The 17,228-nt window shown below is 34.6% G+C and overlaps 2 protein-coding genes across 3 annotated transcripts; both read right to left on the reverse strand.

Moving 5' to 3' along the window:
* Positions 1 to 2,758: 2,758 nt before the first annotated feature.
* On the reverse strand, positions 2,759 to 4,047 carry LOC18594237 (transcription factor-like protein). Its single transcript, XM_007021732.3, has 2 exons — positions 3,570 to 4,047; positions 2,759 to 3,446 (listed from the first exon to the last, which is right to left on the reverse strand). The coding sequence occupies exons 1-2, from the start codon at positions 3,971 to 3,973 to the stop codon at positions 3,155 to 3,157; spliced, it is 696 nt and encodes a 231-aa protein (XP_007021794.3). The 5' UTR covers positions 3,974 to 4,047; the 3' UTR covers positions 2,759 to 3,154.
* A 660-nt stretch (positions 4,048 to 4,707) lies between these two features.
* Positions 4,708 to 10,152, reverse strand: LOC18594238 (axial regulator YABBY 5-like). Of its 2 annotated transcripts, XM_018124069.2 has the most exons (8): positions 10,134 to 10,152; positions 9,571 to 9,680; positions 8,470 to 8,589; positions 6,331 to 6,451; positions 6,169 to 6,217; positions 5,988 to 6,063; positions 5,692 to 5,760; positions 4,708 to 4,945 (listed from the first exon to the last, which is right to left on the reverse strand). In XM_018124069.2, exons 2-8 carry the CDS (start codon positions 9,643 to 9,645, stop codon positions 4,910 to 4,912), a joined length of 546 nt encoding a protein of 181 aa, XP_017979558.2. In that variant the 5' UTR covers positions 9,646 to 9,680; positions 10,134 to 10,152; the 3' UTR covers positions 4,708 to 4,909. The 2 variants fall into 2 exon arrangements, with proteins under 2 accessions (XP_017979558.2, XP_007021796.2); XM_007021734.3 differs by lacking the exons at positions 9,571 to 9,680; positions 10,134 to 10,152 and adding an exon at positions 8,732 to 9,116.
* Positions 10,153 to 17,228: the final 7,076 nt, after the last annotated feature.

A 17,228-nucleotide genomic window follows, 5' to 3' on the forward strand; every position in this document is an offset into this window, starting at 1 on the left:
TGGTGGTAAGAACGACGAGGCTGTGAAGGGAAGCGAAGAAGGGCGAATAATTTCGGGAGTCTTTGAAACGTGGCGGTGTGTAACTGGAGGTGATTGATTGGAGTGGGTTGGTGGGCGTTGGGGTTTGGTTTTATCGTTTTACTTTTGACTCGGTCGCTTCTTTGTTATGATGAAGCGCTCAACTGCAATGTTTTTGATTGATGATCCTAAAATGTCTGTCTCATGGGTGTTCTGAGTTGCCATTCACATATATCTTTGTTGATTTTCGAATTTGACCCCAAAATTTTCTAAAATATAGAAACAATTCTATCAAAGTTTATAAATATTCAATTTTTTTCTGTATTATTGTCCATAAAATCTTTCAACAAGATTGGTAACAAAATAGAAACTCAACAATTTGTGTTAATTTACAGCCAATTCTACTCAATTATGCAAAAAATAATTTTAATCATTTTGAATTTTTAGTCATCACATTATAAAAAATCAAACTTTTTCCAACAAAAAAAATTATTGAAAATATTCCGTCGAAAATTTCTAATGAATTTCCCAGTGAAATTGTGATGAAACTTAATTTTGACTTCAAAAAGTTCTTCCAACTAAATGCAATTGAAAAAGTATTGATGGAGATGGCCCTGGTTCCTCATTGTTGTTGCATTTCTTTGACAATGGAAATCCACACAACCTTGAGTAAGGAATGATCATTTGTAAACGTATCAAACCAATTGTCTCGAGTAATTGCTCCCACGAGATTATTTTGAGAAAGGTTTAACACTGCAAGAAATGTCAGCTATGTTAATTACAGAGAAATCCTTGCTTCAAGTTTCTTTAAAAACAGATCTAAGGATTCGAGTGCTGTCAAATTCCCTAGTGATGATGGGATATGGCCTGTTAAGCTGTCCAGCAATGATGGGATATGGCCTATTAAGCTGTTGTGGGAGAAGTTGAGAACCAACAGTGAATTCAGTTCTCCAAGTCCTTCAGGGATGAGTCCCTCGAACTGGTTGTTTGAAAAATCAATGAGCTCTAACATGCAAACCTTTCATTGTCACAATCACAGAATGATCCCATTTAAGCCATTCATGGTCGAATCAAGAACTTGCAGTGAACTCAGATTGCAAAGCATGGATGGGATAACTCAGGGTCAACATATTTTCCGAAATCAAGAATTGGCCACAGAAAATGGTGGAGAAACAAGTTGTCCTTGGACCAAAGTTGGAACGAAGATCAAGAATTTCAATTTTTCTTGCCAGGGAATTGCTCTATGCTAGTCAAAAAGTCGTGAGAAAGGTCCCAAAAGTAAGAGTTGCTCCCATCCTTCTGACTCCCATGAATTTTGCTTTTGGAGAGATCAGAAAGAAAATCAAAATTCTCCCATGTTGATCTCAAGAATGTCGCAAGAAAAGAAGACCAAGACTTAAGCTGGAGGAAAGTATGGCTATAGCCTCACCACCACTGCTACTCAATGACCAAAGATTCATGAGCTTTGACAGCATATTCGACTCAGACCGTGCCACTTAAGTTAGTTTGAAGAAAGATGAAGCTCAGTAAGGTTCACAAGGTCAAAGAAAGAGGTTGGAATAGGACCATGTAGCTCACTATACGAAAAATGAGGTCTTTGGTTTGAATTAAACCTTAGGTTATACGATAAATATATAAAGTGTTTGTAGGCAGGAAAGTCCACTTACATTTAATGAAAGGTGCTGCTCCTCCAATCTATTAGATGATAAGTGTGAATGGACAAGTTGGGTGAGGTTGAATGTTGATAATGCATGGCAATTGATGTTGTCTTCCAAGAAATAGAGTGTTTTAAGGCTTAAAGATGAAGCTTTATGATCTTTTTTTGTATGGACAAATCTACCGACCAAGCCTTATTTTAGTGAGGCTATATATGAAATAGGGCTTGAAATTTTACCCCATTCAACCTCATTTTATCATTTTTGTTTATTTGAGTTATTTTTCTATTAATAGTATCTCCTAATAGAATTACATCAAAATTTTAGATAAAATTCATGCTAGTAAATGATGAAATTATATTAAAAAAATTTGATTAGGTAATTATAAAATTATATAAAAAAAATTTCAATTCATAATATGTTTTTGTCCTTAGCAAAGAGTCAAGTTGTAAATGTATTGATAGTGAAATGGTTAGTAGGTGGTACCCATTAATTATGAAGTATTTAAGTTCAATCTAGTTAAAATTTAACCTTTACTCCAAATCAATTAAAGATCAATACTTAATATCCAATCTGATTATTAATATTCGAAAAAAAAACCCAAACCGAAGCTAAATCCAAACTTAAAATTAAAAGTAAATTTAAAATCAATTTATATATATTATTAGTCAAAATTAAATTGATAAAATCGAAATTAACATATAAAACAATAAACTCAAATTTAAAATCATATATATTCAGATCTGTTAATAAATTTAGTAAATTTTATATTAATTATATTAATAGTTTATATAAAAAATATAAAGATAAAAATTAATATTAAAAATTATTATGTATAAACAAATTCAAATGATTACCGAATCTTTGATAAATAGTAATTTCATTGTTACCGAATCTTTGACAAATAATAATTTCACTATTTAAAATTTTATCCATACGAATACTCGTATGTGAGGAGTAATAATTTACTATCTAAAATTTTATTAAGATAAATAACCAATTATAAAATTCTTATTATCATAATTAATTAATTAATGTGCTTGCCTTTTTTTAATTAATTCTACTTGAATGGTTGAGTGATTGCCTTTTAGATTGCAGAGACACGTACAATAGCATAAATAAAACGAAGTGTCACGGTGCATGCTACAACCCAGTCATCAAGGAGACACGTATGCATACATCGTTGAGCCCCAAAGCTTAACTGGGCAGTTGGCGCTCTGTTTCACAAAGCCAACAAACGACGGTGCCAACAACAACAAACGACTGCAGCCCTTTATCGAAACGACGGCCTTAAAACGCCACCCAAACAACCCTAAGGGCCTTACTTTAAAAGTTTTATAATACAAAATCCAAATACTCAAAAAAAAAAAACAAAAGAAGATAAATACACCTAAAACGTGCAACAACATGCACACTGCTCATTTACCGTCAATCAAACTCTAATCACCGTCCGATCCTAAATCAATCAACACCGCTAAAAACTATACCTGGCGATCCTGATTCAACCCCCACTCTCTGATCCCAAACTGCAACTCCGCCGCAGCAATCAAGAACTCCACTGCTTGCTGTGGGGTCAGCAAGTCCACCACTCTCTTGAGCGTTCTTAGCCGTAGATCATCAGCCTTCTGAACAATGCTTACCAGCCGTCCGATCATTTGTTCAGCATCTGTGAATGAGCCCACAAGATCGGTTACGCTGTGCTGCCACTCAGATAATTCATCAGTAATAGCATTCTCTTCCTTCACTGTCTCGCATTGTAATTCACTCACTCGCCTGTTTCACACTTATCAAATTCAATTAACATTGAATTAAAAATAAATTTATGTTTTGATGAAAATATATAAATTTAATAATAATTAAAAAAAGGGGTAATTTCTTTGACATGCAGTTTGTCACCTGAACTGGCTAGGAGAGAGGTCACCAAGGTCACCGGTTCGAACCCCACGAAGAATATCGACGATGTGGGATTCAAACAAAATACTAGACTCAGTGTAAACCAAATGGAAAACCGTGGTTGGCCTCCACCCAGCAATCCAGTGGAGGCTCTTCTCCAAAGAGGAGGCCCAAGGAGCGGCGAAAATGTCGAACACATCGCGTTCGGCGGCGGCAGCTTTGACTCTGTAGTACTCTGAGTAGTGGGAGAGAAGCTTGGTGACAAGGTGGTTCAAGTGGTGAAGGTGGTCTTGCATGGTGGGTGGTTTGGGAGCTGAGCAGAGCTGCCGTAGGAGATGGTGGAGTTGGTCGCTCCAGGTGTTGTAGAAGGCGGTGAAGGTGGTGGTGGTGGTGGTGGTGGTGGTCATTTTTAGGACGGGATTGGGTTTTTCGTGAGAGCTGGTTTTTTTCAGTTTACTCGGGGTTTGGGTCTTGGGTTTGGGCACTTTAGCTTTATGCATGGGGGGCTTGAAACGGTCGGTTTGTAAGTGAATGGCACGTGCCTGGCTTACGTGGAAGAAGGTAATATATAGCTATGTTTTAATACCCAAAAAAGAAAGAAAAAGAAAACAAAGTTGATTTCCATTTAAGTTTACCTTACAATCCAAAGAAACTAATTTAGATCATGGGAGGCTGACAAGGTAAGTGCGGTACGAAGAGTTGACGTAGGCACATTAATGGTGCAGCCATTAAATTACCGACACCCAACAAGAGGAGATATATATGTGGATCAGTTTGGTCCAGACTTAACTTGAAAGGTCAGCCTCAGCCTTGGTCTGCCTGCCAGCCAGCCTCCGACTTCTGTTAAGACTTTTGAGGATTTCCGGGGGTGATGACTCCATCTCCTGGAAACTTTTCAGCAAGCCCAACGGACATAATTAATGGCTACCAAGTTCGTAACATGCAATTTGTCGTTTGTACTATATATTTCACGCATACTTTTGTATTTTAGCACAACTAATCTTTAGTAGATGTGCACCCATACATCCTTATCAATATTATGATGTTAGGACTTTTACTTCATAAGTTATTTCTTATAAGTCATCGAGTTTAAAACTCTAATAAGCATATATATATTGGAGAGAAATGGATAATGCCTTAATTTAACATAGTGGAAACCCTTTCAGTCATCATTTAATTACTTCAAATCATTACATAAATTACTGAAGGATAAAGCAACACATACAAATGCATTTAAAACCAATAAAATTAAGTTCAGGCGGCCCTCATTATAATGAATGCCTCTTACTTCACCAACATACATATCACTAATTAAAATGATCTGCGAAAATCGAGCCATTTGTTTACTTCAGCAGCTGCTGGAAATGCTCGGTCGAGTCCTGCACAGAAACATTGAAAGGAGAAGAAGGAGAAGAAGAGAAGAATAATTAGATGAAAATAAGGCAAGCAGTGAATCAGTAAATGATCGAGGGTTGCCATGCACATTGGTCAAAATAATTCAACTATACCAATCAAAGAAAACTGAAATATGAACAGGATTTCCATTAGAAACAATCTAGGATATTTACCTTAACAACCATTTTCATATATCTATCTAGTTGCAAATCTAGACATTCAAGACTTTATAAGGCTTATAAAGGGTACCAAAGGGATTTCGGGCTAGTTATATATGGATTCATCTAATGGCATTGATAAATGATTAGTGAGTTATAAATAATATTAATCATGCATGAACTCAATTGCATTCAAGTTCTATCAATAGTATAGTTGTCAACTATGAAAAAAGCAAGGCCTCATTCAAGAAAAGAGTTAATGAACTAACATTTATATCATGACAATTGATCAGCCCTCCCCTTTTCCCCCATCTTTGCCTGACAGATGAAGATTAATTCCTTTTGAAGAACATCAACAAACCCCAACCCCACCCCCCCCCCCCCCCCCCCCCCCCACCCAACAACCAGCCCCCCGCCCCCCTTCCCAACAACTTTCTGACGGCATCCAAGAACAAAAATGAAGAAAAAAAGGGAGAAATGTTGGACCTCTGAAATAGAAAAATAGATATGCATGCATATATAGACAGAGGCAGTTACACCAAATTACTTTGCTTCTAAATGAAAGTACTTACATCATTCAGCTTAGGTTGATTGTCAGTCTCCAACATCAGTCCAAAATGAATGTGAGGGAAGCGTGCCCACTATAGAAGAGTAACCAAAATCAAATTAACACTAATATGAAAGTCTGTAATTAGTGGTCAACTGCTAGTAATGAAAATCTGATGATGTGGATATGTTGATAAATTATATACCACATCATCTCGGACAGGCTTCTTTTGTATTGTTGCAGATTATAATTCAAATTTCGATAAATATGAGATTTATTTGATCATTATTTAAAAGATGTTGATGATGAAATTTCACTTACATTTTTGGCAGCAGTGCTAAAGGCCTCCCTATGAGTGATATCAGGATTGTTCAGCTTGATCCTTTGGATCTCCTCCCTATATATAGATATCCCAATTTTTGTTTTCAAAAGATGAGAGGTTATTAATGTATAACTATGCATTGATAAAAAAAAATTAATGAACAAAAAAAAATATTATTACTTGATGAACTGATTGTACAAGGAAGGTGCCCTATGCCTCTTGTCAGGAGCTGAAATAGGAAATAACAGTCCATAAAACGTACTTAAAAAGAATGAAATTCTAATCCAACTTTCATATATATAAACTCAATTAGTGATCTAGCGGTGAGGATACGTTACTCACGTCGATTCACGACCCTTTCCGGAGTGGTATTTACAGCTGTTGCTCGCTTGGGTAGCTTGTTCTTGCATCTGGAAGAAGAGCCTAAGTCAATTCTGTACTCCGACGAGGTGTAGCTAGGCACCTGAAACCATTCAAAAATATTTTTCAACAACCAAAATCAGTTAACTATATATGTGTATATACCCAGCGTTTCAACTTTTATATGGAGTTAATTGGTAATCATTTGCATTACTGCTAGTGAATTCACAAGGGTAAAATCCGGGGTAGAATTAGATTGGTTAACCATCCTCAATTTTCCCAAGAACATACAAACCACTTTCTGAACTAAGATTAATCAAAGAATGGAGTTTAAGCTTCAAAACTTGGTAACTACGACAATGCAATGTACCATCTTGAGTGTCTTTCTTCAGAAATGCAGAATCTGAATGAAATGGATGGTATAGTTCCATTTACACATGTATCAAGATAGACGTCTTAGCAAAATGATTGATTCTTGTTAATTTCCATGTTAATTTCGTAAGGGAAGTATGAAACACAAATGAGTGTTATCTAAAGATCATGACTTAGGTTTCTTCCACCTACTCATAATGTAAGAAAGAGATCTTTAAACTTTTTGTGACCCACTCTATATATCTAATGTAAGTTTTAATTATTATATTTATACCTAAATGTAGAATTAGTTGAGTTAATTGAAAGCAAAGATTGTGGGTGCTACTGCTCATTTAGTAGGTAATAAAGAAGAAGTAGATTAAAGAATAACAAGAAATCATTATAATACGACTCTCTTTGTATTGATTAGCAACTGTCTTTATATACCCCTTTGGGGGTGGGTTTGCTACCATTCACACAAACTCACATTTTCATTAAAAAAATAAAATAAAACAATGATAATCAAATATTTGGCTTTCATGTAACATAAATGAAGTGAACTATACACGAGTATTATAGTTAGTATAACATGATTGTAGACTCGAATCGGCATATTGATGTAATCTATTATTCAGTCATTAATGAAATTTGTTTTTCAAATAAAAAATGAAGTGAACTACATATCTCTAGTAAGTGATTAAATCACTTTAAACTTTGAGATTAAAAGCATAATGCAAAAACTTCACCATTTAATATCAAGGTTCATAATCATTGTGATGGTATAGTGGAAAAACTTTTTCCTTTTTACATACTGACATGTATAAATAATGTACATAAACTTTATTTATATATAATAATATTATAATACTTTATTTAATTTATAAATTATTAATTATCATGTTGCTTGTTTTTAAGACATGTGATCTTATGAAGCTATCTTGGTTCCATTCCATTGTACTACATTAATGGGATCTCATTTTGTGAATTTTTCTCTGCGAAAATATTATTATAAATTTACATTTTTTCATAGATCTTTTTAAAACTTTATTTAGATTTAGTTTCCCCATAAAATGAGGATAAAAAAAAGGAATCAAACAAAAGAAAAAACAAGAGTGAAGTGACCAAATCAATCAAATAGATTTATGTGCTATAAGAAAACAAAAACCCAAATCTTAGAGAGAACCAAGATAGATGTTAAATGGGATAAAGATTCTTCTTTTTTTTCTTCTTCTGAAGTTCAAAAAAGAAAGAAAGAAAGAAAGCTTCCTTGGGATCTAAAAACTGAGGCTTTGAAATTTGGTATAGTAGATGACAAATTTATGGAAAAAGGAATCAGTATATAGTGATCAAAACCTACAAACCCTAAAATTCATGTCAATCAAAATCAAAATCAAAGTGATGAGATCATACAAATCAGGGCTCAATGGAAGTAAGGGAAAAAAAATCCCTAAATAAAAGCTATTTGCCCTAATTGGCCAAACCAGATCCTGACTTCTGAAAAAACCTTCAAGAATTAGGTTTTGTTTATGGGTCTTTAGGCAGTTCCTAGGGTTTTTCCAGTGATATGAGGAAGGATGCTTTGAAATCACGTTGTCCTTGGTTTTCTCAAGGAGAAATGAAGCTCAGAAACCCTAGATTTCAGCCCCCTATGAAAATTTATGTTGAAAAACACTGGATTTTCCTTAGAAAGAGACAAAATCCCACAAACCCTAGCTAGATCTCAAAATGGAAAAAAGCAGATTTACTTTGAAACAAAACCATGATCATCACCTGAATATCTTTTCCAGCCCTGGATGGAAAGGAAGTTGCCAAGTTCACTGAACAGAGATTGGTGCACTGCCCACATCGGACCGTGACGGTTTCGAACAAGCTGCTGCATGGAACATTCACCTGCACAAATCAAGTAAAAGTTTAGCCTATACAACCTAATCAAGAAAAAACAAGTTGCTTGAAATAAATGTGGGTTTTTTGAAGAAGAAAAGCTTATGAAAAGTTGTATGATCTTTCAAATAGGAAGCCAAATATGATTAACTGTGTATGTTTTCATGATCTTCTGCAGGTGAAACAAATTGAACTTTCCAGGCAAAAGGATAAGGGTTTTTTGGAAGTATATAAGCTTTTCTTAAACAAATCCAATTAGCACAATACCTAGGGCTCTTTTCTGGTTTTTTCCTTTAAATTTTTTGTATTCTTTTTTGGGGTGGTCAACACTCAACACCCCCCCAGGCTTTCTCATGGTTCGAAAAACATTTTTGCTGCATGAAAATGGGGTTTTTGAGGAAGACAACTGGGATAGTCCCTTTCATTTTCCACGATCAGCTAAAGAAAGAAAGGTTTTGGAGTTTGCAAAGCAAAATCAAGGCAGCTGGTGCAGGGTGCAGTATTTCAATGAGGAAAAAAGGTTGAGGCAATCAGAAAAAATATGAAGGAAATGTCGTCTTCATTATTCAATATATCTATCATCACATGCTTGTTTTATCTTGCAAAAAACAAGTACTAAGAACCATTAAGATCCATATTTAATTACTTCTCTCAGAGGGTAAGATCTGCAAAAGAAAAAAAAATCAAAGAGAATTTATGACTTTTCTGCAAAAGAATGAGAAAAGAAGTCTTAGGATAGTGACCTGACTGCTTAACCCAGGAGACCCTAAAATAATAGGAAAAAGCAAAGAACATAAACCCCAAACAAAAATAAGAAGACTCAAGAAAAAAAAAAAAAAAAAACTTCTTGAAACATAGAAGAAAAGAGGACTTTTGCTATGATCTGAACTTTTTGCAAAGTCCAGGCCTTTGTTATAGACATTAAATGAAAAATTCAAAAGCTGATCCCACAGCAGTAAACAAGGGTCATTAGGGATCAAAATTAAATACCGCAAGAATGATGTTGCACAGGTTGCAAGGGATGTAGCAGAGTTGTTCTGGTGCAGAATTGTTGGAGCTTGACATCTTTAGTTTTTGTTTTTGATCAAACAGTTTTTCCCCTTGAATTAAGTTTAAGCCACAGACAAGAAAGAGAAGAGTGATGAAGAGAACGATAACACAAACACAAACTCTTGCAAGAAATCACTAGGCACAGAGGACATACTTATGGTCAAATAACAAGAATAAAAGAAAGAAATATAAACGAGAAAAAAGCAAAAAGGCAAAAAGAAATTCAAGAAACTATCACTACAAAGAAGGTAAAGGCAGTCTGAGAAGAACGTGGGATTTGTAGTGCCATGGCAGGCAGCACAAAAAGAGAGTACACACACACACACACTCACTCACTCATTAAATGTTCAACACAATTACTCAGTCACTCACTCTCAAGAAAGAGAGAGAGAGAGAGTGAGAAAGAGAAAGAATGGGGCCATGAGAAAGCAGACAAAAGAATATGGGGTTAGGGTTAGAAAACAAGGAAAGGGAAAGGTTTTGGGTAGAAAGCATCAACTTACAAGTGAAAGATGATGGTATTGGATATTATGATGAAATCTGACCACCAAACCAAAAAACACTACTCTATCTTTCTCTTTTCTCTTCTTCTTCAAAACCACAATGGAATATATTTAATTTTTTATGAGAAACCATGGGAAAAATTTTCTTGTATGTATAATGAAATGTGGCTACATAAGCAATGCCTAAATGCCATATTCTTGACTAAATTATGGGGGTTTGGTTCGTAGACATATTCACACACATGCAGATGTTGTAACATTTAGGGGACAAGGTTGCTTTATTCGAGAATATAAAGTTTTTCAAGTGCCCTATACAAGGGATTGATGGAATACCTAATGGACCCTGTTGTAGCTGGCTAAGAACTAGCCACCGGGGTTAGATATTATTTCTTTCTGGGAAGCAAACTAGAACGTCACCCTTTTACTTTGCCAACTTGGGACATCAATCAATGTTTTGTTAGGGTTTCAACTTTTCCCTCCCATCTTCTTCATATTCTTCTCTAATATAAACAGTGCTGCTCGAATTTTTCTTTTGAATCCAAGATAGTGGTAGTTTCCATTACTTACATTGCATGGGTTTAGAAAAGGGGAATGAGGTATAAACATGGATATTCTTGGTTAATGCATCTCTGTATATCTTGCATACAGAGGTGCAAGTATTATTTTTTTGGGTAATGTAAGGAAGCTGATGAGAGTAGCTAGACAGGAGATTTAAACAGTAAACCTAAATCCTTTTACCAATGGATATAACAATCATTAAACTAATTAACCTTGTGAATACTTAAACAAGTGAAATTTATGCAAAGCTAATCTCTCAAATTAAGTAGACCATCCAACACTTTAATTACAATCTTAGACATTTAAACCTCCAATTCCTATCAAAGAACCATCCATAATAATCACAAATTCATAAGCTGCAAAGACACATGATCTTATATACAGTGTGAGGTAGTCAAGGTTTAACAGTAAAGTGTTCCTCCTCATAAACCATCCTCTGCACCCATTGCCCTTTTCAAATAAGAAAAGAAATCAGTAGTTAAACTCTCCTCTGTCTTATTGAGCTGCAATCCCTAGCTTAATTACTATTCCTAACAAACTTCTTTTTCTCTGGTTGGGGCTCTGTGCGACAGATTTTGACCAGAGCTGTTACGTTGCAAAGACTCCAAGAATCACTGAGAGCAGTGCATATGCAAATGAGCCAACCAACTTTTGAAAATACATTTTCAGAGATGTTGGATATGGCAATTCTTTCTTTAATGGTTCTGCAGAGATATTAGTATAAAAGAGAGATGGATTTAATCATTTGGTTCGTGACCTTCGGTTTACGTGCTTTCATCTGTCTTTTTCGATCCCGAAGTTAATACAGTCAGCGTTTCTCTCTGAACTAGAAAAGAAAAACCAAAAAAACAAAAAAAAAAAAGAATTAATTAATGTTAAAAATGTCTCTGAATCATGAACCATGAGAGAGATCAAAGGCAGACAGTGCACACACTTTGGGGTGACGATACCAACATCGTGATTTGTATTTAGACGAACGTACACTGAAATATATATTAAAGGGGAAACAAAATATCTTCTACTTTCTCATTGGTTGGAGAAATATGTGAAGGAGAAATTAATCAAATAATCAAATAAGACATAGAATTGGTGCTTAATTTCCTACCCAAAATCATAATGCTACTAGAATTTTTTCTTATTACAAGAAAATTAATGATCTAATTTTAAATAAACTCTTTATAAAATTGTTCATTGATTTTTTCTTTGAATCAAATGTTTGATGTAGTTTATATCTAAAATTATCTGTTTGTAATTATCTTCAGTATCAGGAGAGTGTAGTGTCTGAAAACTTGGCCTGTATCTAAAATGGAGAGTTAATAAATCATTAATGAATTCTCTGTTTTGACCTGAAAGAACTAAATGATATTTAAGATTTTGAAAAAGGGTTATTATATGTGCCAAAACTAGCTAGGAAACTACAGAAATGAGGTCTCATTTGGAGCAGTGAAAAGCTACTAAATGCTTTGAACCTGTGCTATTGGATTAACTAATTGGGGAACAGCTGAAGTAACTATTCGAAAAGAAAGCAAACCAAAGTTTCATTAAAAAAACAAAAAAGGAAAGTTGGTTTTGGAGTTTTGTTGTTCATGAGACAGAGCATGCATGTGAATCATTTCCAAGAAGTAATTAATGCTATTGCTGAAAGTGAAACATTGAATAATGCTAACCAAAACCATATTAGCTCCAGGTACTCTTAATGAAAGGTTAGGACTTAACTTATTGACACAGAAAAGTGACAGCTTCATTTTCATTTTTCTTTATCATGAATCAAAAAGTACAACTACTAAGGACGTACTATATATAGTTTAGATATACTACGAAACACAATGTTGATTGCTGAAAGGGACATCTAGCTACACAGATGAAAATTTTGGCAAGTGTTTGCTAAGAATTAATAATACGACTAAGATATAAATAGATCGTAAAATTGACCAAAAATTAAAAAAATAAATTGTCAATTTTGTGTTTTTTGTTTTAGTTTTTTTATTTTGTATATGTAGATGTCTAATTTTGATTAACTATTATTTCTTAAAATATTGTGTTATAGAAAAAAAAAATTACACCAAGGGCTTTCTGAGAACGGAAGCACCCAAAGGCATTTTGAACGTAGAAGCGCCTAGGGGTTTTTCGAGCACAGAAGCACCTAGAGAGTTCCAAGCAGAAAAGCACCGATACGCGTTCTAAGTACGGAAGCGTTTAGGGTCGTTTCAAGTGCAGAAACGCCCAAGAACAAGCATGAAACAACTATTTAAACGAGAAAGTGAAAGTAACTTAGAATGAGTGGCAGGGTTTATGAGTTATCTTCACATTTGGGATGTTCTAGAGAGCTTGGCTTGGTGGCTTAAATATGGAGATGGTTAAGAGGACCTCTTTTAACCTTTTCTTAAAGTACACGTGCTTTACCCAAATCGTACATTCCTTAACGTGCTCTTCCATGATTAGCACGTTCTCCCATAATTAAGCTTAACTTAAAAAAAGTCATTTGTCAATGTACTCTCCTACGATAAACACGCTTTCCAATGATTGAATGTGTTTCCTAACTGTTCTTGAGAAAGTGCTCCTATCTAGTATATATATAGGAGTTTAGAAAGAGAAAAGGACAATCATAATTTAGCAAAAACTCTGTCAAAATTATCCTAAAAACACTCTCAAAGCCCTCCCAAATTCTCTTTCTACTTAGCCCTTTCCATCCATCCTGTTTTGCGGCTTTCCTTACCTTTTTTCTTATTCTTGACTACTTGCCATCAAAGCACGTACGCTTCAGGAACAGCTCCAGTCTTCTTCTCTACTGTCTCTAGCAAATTTTGCTTCACTTATTGCAACACGTCTTCTTTCCTTACCAAAAAAATCTTTTACATTTTTTATGACTCCATTAGGGATGAGTGATTACAATAAGTGAAAAAGTTATAGAAAAATTTATTGCCAGAAGATATGGAGAGTTCTCCCGACAACCAAGAAACACTCCCCCCCTATTTATGTCTAGGAGCTCATGAAAATGGTTTAAGGTTTCTAAGAAAAGATGCAAGTCTTAGAAGAAAACAACAAACGAATGACAGAGAGCATCACCCAGTTTACATCCTCAACTGCCACAGCTTCTTAACGTCAACCAATACCAACTGATAATGGAGAAAATGTCCCTGACCTGGTCAACAATAATGGAAATGGAGAAATGGAGAAATGGAGAGAGCACAACTGACCCGCTCCTCAATACCACTAATCCACCTATTATAGGCAATCCTGTTTTGGTAACTCCTTCCACTAGCGCTCAGAGTTTTGTCACAAATGAAGAGTTGGAGAAGCTGCTCGATCAGAAGAACAAGAGTCACAAGTTCTCAGAGTTTAACCTAATATTACCTTATCTTGCTAAGGTAGTCACTAAGTAGTACCCCAAGGATTACACCACCCCAAAATTCAAATAATTCAATGGCAAGATTGGTGATGCTCGGGAACTTGTCATGAAGTTTATAGAAACATTGGGAGTTGCAAGCTTAGACGATGATTTAAATTTGAAGGAGTTCTTTGAGTCCCTCATTAAGAAAGCCTACACCTGGTATGTAAATCTCACTCCCAGCTAAGTTGACTCTTGGAACTAGATGTTTAGGATGTTAAAAAAAGAGTTATTTTCTACTCAAGAGAAAGTGACCTTCATTAACTTGGGGAGAGAACATCAAAAGCCAAGATAAGATCTTATGGAGTACATTTAGTTGTTCAGGGAACATGTACTGAATATACAAGATTCTCATGATGAAAAAGAGCTGGTCAAAGTATGCATCAAAGGTATGTTTGATGAATATATGGTGCATTTAGAAAACTTACCTCTTCCTACTTTTGCCACTTTAATTGAAGCTGCATGATGAACTAATAATACAATCTTTAGGCAAAAATGAGCTAATTGTTCCAACAAGAGGAACATCCCGATTGTGAACGCAATCCAAGGAGGAGGTACGGAAAAAAAAAAGACTTCGAGAAAACCAAAGCCCAAAGCGCAACAACTTTAAAAGAAGACAAGATGAAGAGATTGTTGCACCTTCTTCATTTTGAGCTCCACTTGATCGAGTAAAGGCATTCCTTTAAAAATGGATCAAAGATGGACAAATAAATTTACTTTTCGTATCGAGACCACCAACAGCAGAAGAAAAGTCCAACCTGCGCTATTGCGATTATCAACGTGTGATGGGTCATCCATTTGCTGAATACAAAAACATGCACAAGATATTTCATGAAATGACACAAGCAAGAGAAGTCTTGATTGGAAACAACAAGATTCAAAATAATCCATTCCCTACTCATCTAAATGCTCAAGGACATGTAAGTGCCATTATCAATATTTAAGAAGAGCCTACCTCTCCTTCTAATCAAGAAGGGGATACACATGCAGCTGCAATAATTAACTTTTCTATTACCAATTCATTCATGAAGACACCTAGCTGTAGGCACTTCTTTGATCAACTTGAATTCTCGAAAGAATTAAGGATGAAGGTAGCCAAAATGTTAGTACAGATAGCTTGTTTGTAGCATGGAATATGTAGCGTGGTGGGACAACCTATGAGAAAAATGACAAGTGGATATGAGAATGCCATAGTATTCACAAAAGTAGACATTTGCACATCACATCCCTATCATAACCAGCCACTTTATGTGGAGAACAATGTTAACAGATGCTTAGTGCGAAGGATGTTCATTAATGATGGTTTCTCGGTAAACCTCATGCCACTGTTTATGTAAAGCTTGATCTTATAAAATACTTGTCATGACATACATGTGATGGATAACATATTTGCATGCTAGGAGAGCCCCGAAAAATTTATAAAAGTAGGTATTGTAAGTAGAGGTACAACAAAGTTGATTTAAGCCTCGAACTAGATCAAATGAAAATTTTATGGTGAAATTGAAAATTTTACAATCCAGGAATGATTTAAAATGGTGATTTGGAGTTCGAGGATCAATTTGGAGTCAAACCGAAAATTTCACTATCTAAGGGTAAAATGATAATTTTGCCACTTGAAGAAAAAATGAGAATTTTTTTGGAAAGATTTTGATCACATTTTGACTTATAAGAGTATGATTTAAGGTTGAGAAGTAAAAAATTATAATCTCGATATTTTTCGGAGCATAGGGGTAAAATTATAATTTTGCCACCATAGTGGCAAAATTGTAATTTTACACCACCAACACTTGTCATGCTCATAGAATTCATCCATTGACTTTTTATGTTATGGATAACTGAGAAATTATATGTGATGGAGACAAAAAGTTTAAATTTTTAAAGTTTTAAAAATGGACCAATAATAAAATGACACTTGTCAAGCTTAGAATATTTTATTATTTTCTTTACAAATCAGCCTATAAACCTCTCACTTCTCTCCAAATATTCGGCCAAGCAAGGAAAAGAGGGAAACAAAGAAAGAACAAACCCTAGGTGGAGAATTTCAAGAGAAAAAGTGTGGAAACTCAAGGAAAACAAGTGAAAAAGGTAGGATTTCTCAATTTAAACTTGAAATCTATTTTCCTTAAGCATTTCTCCTTATTTTCTATGGTTAAATTTCATGTTTTCATGGTGAATTCATAGCTAGCCGAATGGGTATGGAGAGAGAATGATGTTGGATTGATTTGATTTCAAGTTATGTTAGTGTTTTTAGTTAGTTTACCATGTCTAGAAGTAAAACAATAAGAAAAGAATTCATTTTTTCCATCACCCATCAATGGCCGAACCTACCTTGTATTGAGCGAGGATGAATTTGATTTTTTATTTTAAGAGAATTGGTTAGAAAATGATGAATTATGGTGTGGAAAAGTAGTAGGAAAAATCATGGTGTTAATACACCATTATTGACCAAAATTTCTAAGAAGAAAAGTGAAGATGGTTTTACCAAATTTTAGGTTATTTGACTTGTGTTTGGTGAATTAAGGAGCTAAATTGGATGCGTTGGCCAATTAATCGGGTGATAAGACGAATTAGGCTAATATCGGGTTTAGATGGTTACCCGTGCATTTTGCATTCCATATCATGTATTAGTAGTCTAAATTAGTTTAATTTCGATTTAGTACCAATGTAGTAAGTTTCTCGATTTTGTACTATGTCAAGGTGGTGAGTCCTCCGATAAAGGTAAGAAAATTGCATCCGAGGACCAATAGTCAGAATACTTCGAAAATCTACACTCTAGACATTGTGAGTAACCTTACTATCATCTTAATTATCTAGAGTGATTTTTATCCGATTTTGTGATTTTATGAAAAATGAGTTTAAATGGTAAATTTTTATGTTTTATAAGCAAAATGTGTTTAAATGAAATGATTTTATAAAATTGTCTTGAAATTGAATAATGGCTTTGAAAATAGAGTAATTGGAGACCATTTGATGTATTATGAATTTATGGTTCTAATTGATTGGCTTATGACAATAGTGGCATAAATGGCTGAATTGGTATTTATGTTAAAATGTATAAACTGTTGTTTGCCTTGATAGGCTGGATAATAATAAAATTGTCATGTCATGCTGTTGAATTTTTATTGTATGGTGGGTTTAGCTTGCTCCAG

This window comes from Theobroma cacao, chromosome 7 (assembly GCF_053813885.1).
Source record: "Theobroma cacao isolate CCN51 chromosome 7, ASM5381388v1, whole genome shotgun sequence".
NCBI classification, from domain to species: Eukaryota; Viridiplantae; Streptophyta; class Magnoliopsida; order Malvales; family Malvaceae; genus Theobroma; species Theobroma cacao.

Bases quoted from the DNA above. Each gene is read 5' to 3' on its own strand.
- LOC18594237 (XM_007021732.3), bottom strand. From the start codon at position 3,973: ATGACCACCACCACCACCACCACCACCACCTTCACCGCCTTCTACAAC. The intron at 3,447-3,569 runs GTGACAAACTGC...AGTGTGAAACAG, and splicing joins CTCTCTCCTAGCCAGTTCAG to GCGAGTGAGTGAATTACAAT.
- LOC18594238 (XM_018124069.2), bottom strand. From the start codon at position 9,645: ATGTCAAGCTCCAACAATTCTGCACCAGAACAACTCTGCTACATCCCT. The intron at 5,761-5,987 runs GTAAGTGAAATT...ACTCTTCTATAG, and splicing joins TTAGCACTGCTGCCAAAAAT to TGGGCACGCTTCCCTCACAT. The intron at 4,946-5,691 runs GTAAGTACTTTC...GTTTCTGTGCAG, and splicing joins ATCAACCTAAGCTGAATGAT to GACTCGACCGAGCATTTCCA.